General features: G+C 44.0%; 1 protein-coding gene across 2 annotated transcripts in view; it reads left to right on the top strand.

The window, feature by feature from the left end:
* The window catches only part of LONRF3 (LON peptidase N-terminal domain and ring finger 3), a 50,237-nt gene that overhangs the window by 13,063 nt on the left and 22,242 nt on the right, over positions 1-14,932 (top strand). The window contains exons 2-5 of one of the 2 annotated variants that reach the window (XM_030209941.1): positions 4,488-4,606; positions 5,376-5,498; positions 9,435-9,669; positions 11,263-11,353. In XM_030209941.1, coding sequence (XP_030065801.1) covers positions 4,488-4,606; positions 5,376-5,498; positions 9,435-9,669; positions 11,263-11,353 — 568 coding nt within the window. The remainder of the gene's footprint in view (positions 1-4,487; positions 4,607-5,375; positions 5,499-9,434; positions 9,670-11,262; positions 11,354-14,932) is intronic. The other variant, XM_030209942.1, reaches the window with a different exon arrangement.

Raw genomic sequence — 14,932 nt, 5'->3', positions numbered from 1 at the left:
GCTTTGCTTATGAGAGCTTCGGGAACCCTGTTGCATCCTCTTCAGATTGTGCAAAATGCTTTAGCAAAGAGAGTGACCAGAACAGCTGGATTTGACCATATCACCCCAGTTCTGATGAAACTTCATTGGCTACTGGTTAAATGGCGCTCACAATTTAAGGTTCTGACCAGGGGCGTATCTGGACTCCGGCGGTAGGGGGGGCCAGAGCCAGAGGGAGGGGGCACATTTTAGCCCCCCCCCCCACCGCCGCCGAGCCCCCACCGCCACCAATGACTCTCTCCACCCCCCTCCCGCCGCCAACCCTCCCCCGCTGCCGTTCTTACTTTTGCTGGCGGGGGACCCCAACCCCCGCCAGCCGAGGTCTGCTTCCACCTGCCGCAAAAACTTCTTCTTCAGCCGGCGGGGGACCCCAAACCCCCGCCAGCCGCCCCGCGGTGTTTGAAATTCATCTTCGGCCTCCGAAGTGGATTTCAACAGCGCCTATCACAGCAGCACGGCCACGGAGGCCGAAGATGAATTTCAAACACCGCGGGGCGGCTGGCGGGGGTTTGGGGTCCCCCGCCAGCAAAAGTAAGAACGGCAGCGGGGGAGGGTTGATGGCGGTTTGATTAGTGCGTGACTAATTTATAAGGGTCTGAACAATGAGGCTTCAGTTGGTTTGGCTACTCTATATTACGAAATATGTATGATTGAAAATTACTCAATTACAAAATATATACGATTGGAAGATCATAGATTGAGAGATTGGAAGATCATAGATTGAGAATGTTTTGTTTTGTGTGGAAGGAGTGTGAGGCTGTGGAATCGGCTCTCAGATCAAATTCGCCTATTGCAGAACTATGGTCAGTTTTAGAAAATGTGCGAAGGCGTTCTTTTTTAGGGAGACTTTTGGTATTGATCTGGACGTAGGGATGTTTGCTACCTATGACTTTTGTTTGTCTTGCTGGAAGATCAAGAGTTATTGATTTGTTTTTATTGTGTATGTGGAAATTGTAAACCACCTAGAAAGTTTTCGATAGTACGGTGTAGAAACTGTAATAAATAAAAATAAATAGTGGACATGTAGTTTAGGAAGAGCGCAAGGGTTCGTTGATCAGTTAAAGGGGTGCAGGAACCAAAAATATTAAGGACGCTTAAACTTTGGTAATAAGGATTTGGAAGGGGACATGGGCAGTACAAGAATATTGAGCATTGTAAATGGAACCTCCAACCTTACACCTACCTCACCAGAGATTTGGCAATCAAATTCAACAATCATGATCCCCCTAAAATCACCCACTCCTGGAACGATTTTGTTAAAAAAAAATAAAAAACACAACTTCAAAGTATTAAACTTTTATTAACTTTGGCTGTTATTTGGGTAAATGGGCTTTTTGAAAATGATTTCATTTTAACATACAACATTCGTTTATGTTTTGGCCATATCGTTTAATCTACACCATTTTGAAATATGCTACATTGGTTTATTTAATTAATTTGTTTTAGGATATAACATTGTGTTTATATATATGTATATATATATATATATATATATATATATATATATAATGTTTCATGTTTGTATATACATTTTATACATATATATGTATCTCTTATATGTTTACATTATATATAATTGTTTTTTACGTTACAATATTTGTTATACATATGCCATATATTTTCATTTTATATATATACATAGATTTATTGATTATTCACGTGGCATCTTTTATATATATGTGTATATTTTTCCATATATATATTTTTTTCCATGTTTATTGTATTTTCTTTTTATTGTATGTTTTGACAATTGTATATTTTCTAGACTTCTGCGGAAGGCACTTGGGCGCCAAAACACAGCTGCTGTGTTGAGTCGTTTCTGTTTTCTTGCAATAAACACTCTTGTTTCCATTATTATGTCTCCTCTGGTGTTTGAGAAGAGCCTACTCGCCCTACTTTTTGCTTCTGCATCCTTCTGACATATGGAAGTAGCGCACCTCCACCTTTGGGTGGTTTGCTTTGGTCTTTTTGAAAATTGCCCACCTCCCTGTGGCTAAAAGAACAAAGGTATAGAAGAAAGTGCGATGTTTGACCACGGCAATACAAGACCTGGAGAGATGAATCTTAAAAATACTTGTTTATTGATGAAAGAGAGACTCGACACAACCGTTGTGTTTCAGTGCTTTATGCAGACAATCTATTTGTCTACAAGCAAGTTCCTTTGTGAAAGGTCTTTTTAAAGACCCACTTCATAGATCAACACATTACGTGTTCCCTAATGCACGCATCAGCTGTTTTCCGGCGTTTGAACCCACTATATGGTAACACTGTCGAGCGAGACTCCTGATGCAGGCCTAATGGCCGAAACACAACGGTTGTGTCGAGTCTTCCTTTCATCAATAAACAAGTATTTTTAAGATTAATCTCTCCAGGTCTTATTTATTTATTGCATTTGTACCCCACATTTTCCCACCTCTTTGCAGGCTCAATGTGGCTTACAATAATCATGAATAGTGGAAATATATTAGAAAATAGACATATAGTGTTGCAGAAGGATCTTGGGCGACATGATAGTAGTATAACAAGCAGAAATTGTAAGACAGTTCTGACTGTATGTGGAGGAGTTGTTTATATTCACATTGGTTGATCCTTGTGGTATGCCTTGTTAAAGAGATGGGTCTTCAGTAGTTTGCGGAAGTTCATTAATTCGTAACTCGTTTTTATGTTGTGCGGCAATGCGTTCCATAGCTGTGTGCTCAAGTAGGTAAAGTTTGACGCGTGCGTTAGTTTGTATTTCAGACCTTTGCAGTTAGGGAAGTGCAGATTCAGGAATGTGCGGGATGATCTTTTGGCATTCCTGGGTGGTAAGTCTACCAGGTCTGACATGTAGGCTGGTGCATCTCCGTGAATGATTTTGTGAACTAGGGAGCACACCTTGAACGTGATGCGTTCTTTAAGTGGAGCCAGTGTACTTTTTCTCGTAAGGGTTTAGCACTTTCATGTTTGTTTTACCAAATATGAGTCTAGCTGCAGTGTTCTGGCTGTCTGAAGTTCTTGATTATTTGCTCTTTACAGCCGCTTAGAGTGCATTGCAGTAGTCTAGATGACTGAGCACCATTGATTGTACCAGGTTATGGAAAACAGTCCTTGGGAAGAAAGGTCTGACTCTTTTTTTTAATTTCACATGGAATGGAACATCTTCTTGGTTGTGTTTTTCGCGTGGTTCTTGAGTGTTTAGGTGTCGCCGATGGTAACTCAAATAATTTTTAGGGTGTCCAAGATTGGAAGGTTCAGCTTTGGTGTGTTGATGGTGGTGAATTTGTTCTTGTTATGTTGAGAGGCGAGTATTAGGCATTGGGTTTTTTCTGCATTAAGTTTCAGCTGAAATGCATCCGCCCATGAATGCATGATATGGAGACTTTGGTTGATGTCATTAGAAATTTCCTTTAGATCTTGTTTGAATGGGATGTAGATCATTACGTCATCTGCTTATATGTATGGGTTGAGGTTTTGTTTTGATAATAGTTTGGCCAAGGGTATCATCATTAAGTTGAATAGTGTCGGTGAGAGGGGGGATCCCTGTGGGACTCCGCATTCAGGTATCCATGTAGCTGAAGTAGTCGAATTAGATGTCATTTGGTATGATCGTGTGGTTAGGAATCCCTTGAACCAATTAAGAATGTTTCCTTCAATTCCGAAGTACTCAAGGATATGTAGTAGTAGTCCATGATCAACCATGTCGAAAGCACTTGACATGTCAAATTGTAGAAGTAGTATGTTCTTTCCAGTTGCAATCATTTGTTTGAATTTGGTCATGAGAGTAACTAGTATTGTTTCAGTACTGTGGTTAGACCGAAATCCTGACTGGGAGTCGTGGAGTATTGAGAATTGCCGTGGTCAAACATCCCACTTTCTTCTATACCTGTGTTATCCCATGGGGCGTTCGAGTTCTCCACTTGACTGCGGATTTGTTTAAAAGAACAAAGTACATGCTCAGGGCTCTTTGAGTTGGTGCAACTGGTTGGCCTTGACTTCAGTTGTTCTTCCACTCCTCACAAGCTGCTGCCCCAGACGATTGTGTAGTGCACCTGCTGGTTCATCCAGTGCTGGGTCTCGCTGTTGGGATTAGGGCTGGGCCTGAAAGAATTGGAGAAAGATGATGAGGGAGGGTAGTGGAGGCAGAGGACTGATACGAGGAGATGAAAGTTTAGGTAAAAAATGTGGGGCGTCTGTGTTCGATTGAGCATCGTACCAATTGTAAATTGTCTTGGAAGTGAAATGTTAAGCAGGTACAGCATTTCAGTAGATGTGTTGGCGCAATCGAACTAAGTTACAATCAGCTGCTGTCAAAGCTCGGTACTCAAAGATGTTAAATTAGCAAAATCTTATCTTAGCTGCTGAATTCCCTTAATGATTTCCTGCTATAAAGACCAGGAAAGGTTCACCCTTGGTGCTTTCTCTTCCAAATTGAATTCAATAACCAAGCATTGTTCTGTTTTTACTTACAGCGCCAAACAACCACTTACTGCACAGCAACCGTTCGGGGATTCATTCTGCTCTGGAATCTTATGAGGATGCTTTGTGTGATGCCGAAACTGCATGCAGACTTCAGCCATTTTGGTTAAAGGTGAGGTCCAGTTTCGGTATTTTTCTGGGGGTTTTGGCACACATGTTCTTCTGATACTGGATTAAAGTAGTGTGGTTGTCATGTTAAATCTACTTGAATGCACAGAAATAAAATCCAAAAATATCCCAAAAAATAAAATCCAAAAATATAAGGTAATACCTTTTTGTATTGCTAAGTTTTGGGCCTGGTGTGTACAATAGGCATGAAGAGCATCCAGGCCTCGGTTCTCTCTCTATGCAGCGTAATCAGATTAAACTGGCCTAGGTCTGTATTCTGGTATTTGAATGCCAAATTGACCTTTACCATTAAGAGGCATATACGACCGGCTGAGTGAAAAAGTACCAAAAATGTACATGACTTACTTATATACCACTAGCTGTTGAGCCTGTTAAAACGAGCTAGTATGGGGTTTTGGCAAGGCCCCCCTCCCCTCGCCGCTACCACCCCTGCACCCAGCCCCGGCCCTCTCTTCGGTATTGAACTTACATCGGCGAAACGCAGGCAGCACGCAGATCAGCTGAGCTCCCGTCTGCCTTCCTTCTCTGCCTGTGTCCCGCCCTCGTGTGACGTAACATCGGCGAGGGCGGGACACAGGCAGGGAAGAAAGGGCGACGGGAGCTCATGGAAATGCCTTTACCACTTATAAATCCCTTTTGAAAATGACCCTAATACATGCACACACAACACTTGTGTACATGCATATCTTACTCGCAGGAGCTCAGGTTGTTTTCAAAAGGTGCAATATGGTGACTGCATCTGTTTTACACAGGGTCACTTAAGCAGAGGACAAGCATTAGCCAACTTGGGGAAAAGTGAGGATGCCCTGAGAGCGTTTCTTTTCTGCCTTGCCTTAGATCCAGGGAACAAGGCTGCCAAGTTGGAGGCTCAGAAGGTGAGAGAATTAGAATATTTTTCAATGGGAAGGGCACAGCTTTAAAGTTAGAGGGGTATTTGAATTATTTTCCTGAATTAGAAAGCTTTGTGAGCACCTTTCCCAAAGCTGGAGTCAGAAATCATCCTCATTCTGCTACGTAGTGTGGTTCATGGGCTATATATAGTCTTGTGAATGATCAGCATGATGGGAAATCATGATATTTATTTATTTTATTGCATTTGTATCCCACATTTTCCCACCTATTTGCAGGCTCAATGTGGCTTACATAGTTTGTTATGGCATAGTCATTACATGATGTCAGATACACTTAGTATTGTGTAGAGATTAAGTAAGGGAAGAGAGAACGAAGGTGTTAGACAGGATAGTGTGGAAGGTGGACTTTAATAATTGGAAATATTGGTGTGGTAATGTTGTACAGGGTATGGGTTCTCTTAATATGCCTTGTTGAAGAGATGTGTCTTCAAAGATTTGCGTAAGTTAGTTATCTCGTCAATAGCTTTCAAGCTGTAGGCAGTGCGTTCCACAGCTGCGTGCTCATGTAAGAGAAGGTGGTGGCATGTAACAGCTTGTATTTTAGTCCTTTACAGCTGGGGATATCTGGTGATATCTGTTGTATTCCATGATAGGAGGGAGTAGACGACACTGGTGCTCGGGCGCTACAGGCCGTTGGACTTTCAGGATACCCAGAATGATTATGCGTGAGAGATGTTTTCATGTACTGCCTCCATTGTATGCAAATACATCTTATGCACCGTGGAATTTGTCAAAACCCAAACGTTTTTTGTGCTTGAAGACTAGAGTTGCCTGCTCTAGTAAAAGATCATGATAGTTGTCTTGGAATTGACTCTGTTGCACGTCACATTTTCCCAGCCCCGTATTCCTGTCGGTTTACTGACGTTATTATAAAGCCATAGCTACAGCACGTCAAAAAAAACTTTTTGATGTCTCCCAGGTCGGCAGCTTCTTATTCTGGAAGACCGTTAATAAACTAATGTTATGCAAAGATCCTTCAAAAATATTTAATGTAATGGTATAAGCACACATGAAACTAGTTTGGTCAAACTTTCTGAGGAAACTTTTTTCAGGATTACTTCCTAACAGAGACAAGACCCTATTCTTGGTCTTCTTTTTCAACTTCTCCATGCCATGGTATTTTCAACGTCATGTGGGTGTGAAAGTTGGACAGTGAAGAAGCAAAACAGGAAGGAAATTCAGATCGATCCACCATTGGAAGCAGGTGCGACTACTCTAGCACCAGAGTAATACGTTCCCGCAGCCAGGTGGTGACACTTTGAACCTTGTACAGAGTCCTTATTACCACAGGAAACACCAAATGCCTTCTAATGACGTTAACACTAGATGTAGTACTAAATGAAAATCACTGGTGGAAATGTAAAATTGCAGCCGCTGCAGAAGCCTAAGTTTTTATAAATGTCTCTTAGATCTTTTGATTAACTGTTTGACATGAGATTGAAATGTTCATTTCAAATCGAGCAAAACACCAACATACAATTTCGTTACAACCCTGAATAAACATTTTATCAATCTCTACAGTCTTCAGAATCTGAGTCTCTTTGATGATAGTTCTAAGATCTGGGTCCATGTAGGACAGAGACATCTAAATACCTCTGTAACATAAATGCACAGGAAGTCGGTCTCCTTCAATTGCAAGAAAGCACCGGAATGAGGGTCTTAGGATGAAGGTGATAGACTCGGAGTAGTTTAAGGCAATATTTCTTTATGGAAAGGATGATAGATGCATGGAAGAGGTAGTGGGGATGAAGTTTTATATCTGAATTCAAAGAAAGCATGCCACAAGCAAAGAGGATTTCTGAGGAAGAGGAAGGGATTGTAGAGATTACTGGTTGTATGATGATAGAGCTATATGGTCTTTATCTGCTGTCACTAGGGTTACCATATGTCCGGATTTCCCCGGACATGTCCTCTTTTTGAGGACATGTCCGGGGCATCCGGCGGGTTTTGCCCACCCGCCTGTTGTCTGGATTTCTGGACAAACGGGCGGGCGAGCGGCGCCGTGGGTCTCCCCTCCCCTCCCCTTACTTACTATCTGCCCTTGTGAACTAGTGACCTCTTTGGGGCAGGAAAGAGCCCCCTCTTTCCTGCCCGGAGCGCTGCCTTGCCCTGCATCCTTCTTGGTCTTGGCTCGGGATTCAAAATGGCTGCCGAGAGTTGAAGCAGCCTCACGAGACTTCAACTCTCGGCGGCCATTTTGAATCCCGAGCCGAGACCAAGAAGGATGCAGGTCAAGGCAGCGCTCCGGGCAGGAATGAGGGGGCTCTTTCCTGCCCCAAAGAGGTCACTAGACCACCAGGGCAGTAGATAGTAAGGGGAGGGGAATATGTGACAAGGGGGAGGGGAATATGTGACAGGGGGCGGGGTCTGGGCAGGACATGTGTTCTCTTTTTAAGAGGACAAAATATGGTAACCCTAGCTGTCACTTTCTCTGTTTTCGCACAGTACTTGGCAACCAGCATTTTCATTAACTTGATTTCCTTCAGAGAATATGTCCTTTCAAAGGACACATCATTCTTTTGGGCATACCAAATTTTTATTCTTCTCCTCTAGTTTCCTTTTGCACCTTTTTAAGCTTCCAGTTTGAGCTGATGTGTCGAGCCATTATTTGCTACCAGTTGGGATTTTATTCCACTTTTTAAACTTCTTTCCCCTTCCGTTCCCCTCTCTACCTTCCTCAGATTAGTGAAATCAGGCCACAGTTACCTCTGGGACCTAATGTGCATGCACAGAATTTGGCCACCAGATATTGCTATTGTACAGAGACTTTGTACAGCCCCCAGCCTGAGTAACTAAAGACCAGTTCAGGCGTTGAACCCTGATCACCCATGTGGCAGAGTCATTGGGCATCCCTGAGTGCTCTCCTTTTTTTTTTTTTTTTTTCTCAAATTTCTGCTGCTTCTGCAGTTGAAGTCCTTGCCCTGTACACTCGCAGATATAGGGCACAGAAACTGTCCTTCAGTAACTCATGGAGCTTTGCACCTTCTACACTAGCTTCTACAACCTTCTACACTAGCTTCTACACTAGCAGTACTTGGTCAGGCTTAGCAGTGGCGTTCCTAGGGGGAGCGGTGGGTGCGGTCCACCCTGGGTGCACGCCGCTGGGGGGGGGGGGGTGCCGTGCGCGCCTGTCCTCCGTTCGTTCCATGCTTCTTCTCTGCCCCGGAACAGGTTACTTCCTGTTCCGGGGCAGAGAAGAAGCATGGAACAAACGGAGGACAGGCGCGCGTGGCACCCCCCCCCCCCCCCCCCCCGCGGCGTGCACCCGGGGGAGGGGCGCATCAGCGATCCGCCCCGGTGTCCAGCCCCCCTAGGAACGCCACTGAGGCTTAGTGAGTTCTTTCCTCCTCGTTCCTCACCCCCGGTTCTTTCAGTAGTTAAGACTTAGTTACAGTTCCTCTCGCTGCCTACTGTTCCTCCCAGTTTTTCACCCATGGAGTAATTTAAAATAAATTTGTAGAAAGAGAATGATGTATTGCTGGGAAACATGCCCTGCGGAATGAATGATCAAGTCTTGGCATATTGGCTCTACAACCGATGAAGTATGGTTTCCGTTATGCTCCCTCCCCCCTCCCCCCCTCCCCCGTCTTTTTTGCAAATAAATAGATGAACTGTGACTCTGAGTGACAGAGAGGAGAGATGAGACCTGAAGCAATCTTAAAATCTCCTTTATTAATAGCCACTGTTACTTTTTGCCATGGGGGCACCAAGAGAAAAATTATCACATTCTCCAGGAAGTGAGTGACAGAATTGGTTTACCTGTTGCATAACGTGTCTGTAATCCCAATGATGAATAAAACTTCCCCAGCAATACTTTATTCCTACAAGGGTGAATAGATTTTTTTTTTTTTTTTAATTCTTTTTTTCAAAGGTATAATATGCCATGTTCACTTCTAACAGATGACCGTAGAACAAAGAACTTGTACCATACCCGAGGAAAGACACTCAGCTGACTGCACTAGCTTGAGAAACTCCTTCCATATTGCTGACGCAAAGCTGGGCTATTTGGAAAGTGATGACAAAGCGGCTTTCTTTGCGGAATCTTCATTTCCTGTTCTGGAACCACGGCACTTCCTGAAGAGAAAGCACTTTGCGGACAGGACAAGCCATGTGTCTGGCAAGATTCAAAGACGAGGTAGCTATGTCTGGGTGTGTGTGTTGTGCAGCTGTCTCTGGGCTGTCTTCCATCCCTCAATGGGACTGAGTCAGGCTGGCTCAGTGGCTGTGTTGTGTGCTGCTTTCCAGTGTGATTCTCCGATTGGTTCTTCGATGTGTGTTGGGGTGGGCTGGGGTGCCAGAAAAGCAGCCTTCACAGCCCCTGGAGGGGAGGGAAAGTGCTAGTTATTGTTGGGGGTAACACTGCTGGTGGGATTTAGAGCCCTGATACAGGGTTTTGGAAGGATTCCTGATGCATGACTCCTGCCCTCAAAATCATTGCTGCAATGGCCAGACTAGGAACATTGGGACTGGGAAGGTGAATCTATTGGAAAAGAAATATTGTGTATGTAAGGGTGGGATTGATAGTTCATGATGCCACAATCCAGGCACCTGTTTTGACTGATCTGGAAAAAAAAAAGAAAGAGGATGAACCAGGTCGCTCAGGCAAACAATGTTAAGGGCCCCCCAGCCATACCATCAGTCAAAAGTAAAGTCATTGGGTGGCTGGCAGCAACGATGGAGAGAAACTGCTCTGCCATCCATGAGTCCTTCTTCCTGCCATGTCCTTCCTATGCAGAAACAGGAAGTTACTTCACAGGAGGCAGGATGCAGCAGGAAGAAAGACCTGCGGCCTGCAGAGCAGTCTCGATTGTTGCTTGCCTGCCAGCCGATGACTTTGAGGCAAGTAGAGGACATTGGGGGGGTGGGGTTGGAAGAGAGGGAAAGACGCTGGATCTGACTGAGCAAGGCTGTCAGGCTGACTGCAGCATCACTGAAAAAAAACCCCAGCTTCTCTATGGCCGTTGCTGGGCCAGGGGAATTGTACCCCCCCTGCCACCTCCTCTCGGCAGCCCTGGGATGGATCATTGCGCCAAATAGTGTTTGGGAGTCAGTGTGCTGCGGTGGTTTTCCATTGTTTTCATTTAGACCTAAATAACTGGATTGCAGGAGCACTTTTTTTTTTTTACTTGTCATAACAGCCTGTTTACAAAGCATCTTCATTGTGAATAATTGCGCTTTCCTTATCCTGCTAGATCAGTCCAAACCAACAGTTTGAGTCTTCCTGCCAGCCAGTGGCGTACCAAGGTGGGGGGCGGTCCGCCCCGGTGCACGCCGCTGGGGGGGGTGGCCGTGGCGCACGCCTGTGGCCCTGTCTCCGAGTTTGCATGAGTTCACTGCTCCCTCTGCCCCGGAACAGGTTACTTCCTGTTCTGGGGCTGAGGGAGCAGTGAATTTCAGGCTGCAGCAGGCCCTTATACCGTCAGATTTCACTGGAGTATTCAGTATCTCTTCCTCCATCTGCTGGTAGGGGGACTCTGGTCTGGACTGGTCTAACAGGACACGAGGAAAGGAAAGGAAATTTAGCAGGTATAAATAAACTTCACCATACTCTGTGCTTCACTTTTGTTATGGCTGTTGGTGGCCTAGTATCGGATCACTGAAGTGTTTAGGGTTGTCCTTGGTTCTCGCTCACTGTAGTCAGTCTCCCTTTTTGAAGTATTCTGTTATTCATATGCATCTGCTCCAAGTGGTTTTTTTTTTCTAACTTGAACTTTGTTCTTTTGGAAAGATGCAGCCACTGCTGAAAGTTCGGGCACAGAACATTTTATTCCATCCGAATTTGTGGATCCTGCTGACATGGACTGCTCTCTATGCATGAGGTATTCACTTCTTCCTGTCAAACTCAGTCATTGTAAGGCTTTGCCCCACCCGCTTCCCTGGGATGTCCTGGTCACCTGCTACCCATTCGATAGTTTCCAAGTGGCTTCATTATTGTGTTCACTTTTCCTCTCTGCTGGCATGTGGGATTCAAGACGTCTACTGAGCCCATATGTAGGAAGGGTGAAGCTTTCCTGTCCTGTGGTGCACAAGGTTGATAGGAGCACGGTGTGTAAGGTCAGGAAGAAGTGGAAATCTCAGATTACTGTTCTTGCTCGAAGCCACTGGTTAGCGTTTTGGGTTATGCCATTGTCAGTGTTGAGAGAAGTTATCATTGTGTTTAGTTTTACATAGAACTATAGCATATTTGCAATATACATCACGCAAACAAGTCTCCCCTGCTATCTTATGCTAAGGTTGGTTTGTACTTAGCACAATAATGTGTGTATAAGGAGATCATTTTACAAAGCTTGTTCTGTGTGTACAGCCTGTTTACACGTCGGACGGGGCTTTAGAAAATTGCACAATTGTATATGTACACAAAAATTTGAACTATTGTCAAAATAGCACTTCCAATTCCAAGCAAGCTCAAATACTTGTATCCTTCATCACTCTCTGTAAGCAATGTGTTCACTAAATGGATATGTCAGATCTTCAGAAGTGTCACTTATAGGCTATATTACCTATATAGCGATTTACACACCTTTGTCATATATATATATTAGTGAAAAAGAAGCCCGTTCTCATTGAAATGAAACGGGTGCTAGCAAGGTAATGACCTTCTGCCATTAATGTTCTCCCCCCCCCCCCCCCCCCGTCGCAGCCCCCCCTCTCTCTCTCTCGTCTCGGCCCCTCCCTCCCATTTCCGCCGGCCAGTGCCTCTCTCTGTGGCCTCCGACAGCAAGGACGTGTGCGGGTGCCCCAGCCCTTCGTACGTGGCAATACTGAAGTGCAGCAAGTACAGATGCCGCTTGTTTCAGCTGTTCCTCTGGTCCCGCCCTCATTTCCTGCCCGCAAAAGAGCGGGACCACAGGAACTGCAGAAACAGAAGCAAAACCACAGAGTTCCCTCAAGGGCGGGGCAGTGATCAGGAGTGCGATTACGAACCCTACAAACACTACACGGCTTCACTGCCATGCTCCACGAGTCAGCTTCAGAACGTTGGAGGTGCGAATTATTATATTAGATATACAGATCATGTGTGATATGATGGGAGGCCGATATATAAAAGTAACATTCGTTAATATCAGTGATAATCAGTATTAGGTGTTTATCCTGGAGTCAAAATTGCCCTACATTGATCAGATTATTGCATTTAGTAGGAAATATTTTTTCATGCTTAGGCAGCTTAACACAATTGAACCATCACTTCATCCACATAGTTTAGTATTTTGGCACAAGCAATTTTGCTTCCACTGTAAATTCTTTGTATGGAAGTATTTTACTGCAGCAGAAGCTACAATTTACTGCAGAATACAAGAGTTTAGACTGATCTATTGCAAAGGTCGTTCCGATTCTGTGACTATCTTATGAAGGATCTTCAACTGGTTATCTATTAACATCAGATCAAGTTTAAGTTAGCTTATATAGTTTACAAGTCACTTTTTGATTTGAATTCTGAGGATGTAATTGATCTTTTGGTCTTTCCGGCTTCAGGATGTAGTAATTGTTTTTTTGCATACTCTACAAATGTGCTACCCTACACCCAAAAGCATACGCTTAAAAACTATTCATGAGACTTCATTCTCTTTCCGGGCAGTCAGGATCTGGAATGATCTTCCTCATGATAACTTGTACCCTTATTTTGCTTTAGAAAGGTTTTTAAAAATGTTCCTGTTCAAGCTGTAATACATCGAAAAAATGTTGTGCAGTAATTTATTATTCTAACATAAATTCTTTTTATATGTTACTAGTAAAAAAGGCCCGTTTCTGGCTGAAGTGAAACGGGCGCTAGCAAGCTTTTGCGCGGAGGGTGTATGTTTGAGAGAGTGTCTGTGAGAGTGACTGTGTGAGAGTGTGCAAGTGTGTGTGTGTGACAGAGAGTGGGTGTGAGTGTGTCTGTGAGAGTGCGTGTGTGTATGTGAGAATGAGTGTGTGCGAGTGCGTATGTGAGACAGTGAGTGTCCCCCCTGTCAGGTGTCAGGACTGGGGGGGAACTGTGGACAGTCATGAAGGCAGCCCCTACCAAAATAATGAAAGCAAGACCATTTGTATAATAATCACTGCATTCCAGAGAACAAATGGAGCAAGTTCCCACATGCTATCTTTTGCTTTCTGTATTCAGTAGCTGACAGGCTTGCTAGACTTACCTAAGTGGCTGCAGCTGCAATACACTGAAAAGAAAGCAAGGAAACCTATGAGACGTAGATACGGCCATCCCCTTGGCCTCTGACGCTCCTCCCTTCTTCTATTTGACTTCCCTCTGATAGGTCCGTCATTCGGTGTGACGCTCCTCCCTTTCCTGTTTCAGTTCCCTTTGATAGGTCTGAGCAGTGCAGCTGTGACACTCCTCCCTTCTCTGATAGGTCAGGGTGGGGCAGAGATGCAGTGTGCTTAAAAATGGTTACAGAGCTTCGAACATACGAACTGTTGAAGCCTCAGAGTGTGCTTTAGAATGTTGAGGGTGCTTTTTATGTGCAGATGGGGCGTGGCCTGCGGCCCAGATGGGCGTGGCTAAGACTGAGGGTGAGTAGTCCGAATAGCTTAGCCTACCAGGAGGACAGGAGTTCAGGACAGATGGAGTGAGCTTCAGAACACTGAGGGGGGATTTTATTTATGTAGATATTCTGATTTGTAAACTGCTTTGAATCCTTTAGGAAAGTTGGCCGTATGTAAAACATGAATAGCATAGCATAGATGCCCTTATGACACACCCTCTGACCAGCACCAACATTTTGGCAAAAACTAATTTTATATCTTTTTTTTTTTTTTTTAAGGGGGGTTGTATGCTCTTTAAAACTTTTGAGGGGGTAAGGTGGGGAGAACTTCCAAGAATAATTTTAAGGTGTTGCAAGTCCAAAACATAAACCCAGGTAAAACCTGAGAATGCTATATTCACGAAACCACCGTGTTCCTGAGTGGGTGAGCCTTTGGGAAGTGGTCATCTAGCCTCCAAAATGTTGGTGAATGGAAGGGCATTGGGAATATAATACCCTGGAGGCTTCAATTTAGCAGAAGTACCTTAAGCTGAACTGTGCATATATTAAATTATTTGGGGTGAAAATAGTGCTCACCTCTGTTAAGAGTTCCAGATATTGGTTTCTTAGGGTATTAGATGGGTTTGAGGAAAAGGGATATATCAAAGTCCTAACGTGGAAATCCTTGTTCGGGATGTAGTTGTGTAGAAATCACCTCTAGTTAGGAACAGGGCTGTGGTTTTGGAGTCTGAAGCAATTTGGGGTGGAGTCAGTCTCGTTAAAAAAATGTACTGACTCCACCTTCAAAAAAAAATTATAGTATATGGTAGATGTATGATTTTAGACTTATATAATTTTGTCCTGGATCTAAAGTACTGGTAAATAAGTTATATTTATCAGTACTTTAGATCCAGAACAAATAATTTAAGCCTAGTATCAGTAGGA

Source organism: Microcaecilia unicolor, chromosome 7, assembly GCF_901765095.1.
Source record: "Microcaecilia unicolor chromosome 7, aMicUni1.1, whole genome shotgun sequence".
Lineage (NCBI taxonomy): Eukaryota > Metazoa > Chordata > Amphibia > Gymnophiona > Siphonopidae > Microcaecilia > Microcaecilia unicolor.
The sequence above is the reverse complement of the archived record's forward strand: the minus strand, read 5'-3'. Positions and strand labels throughout refer to the sequence as shown.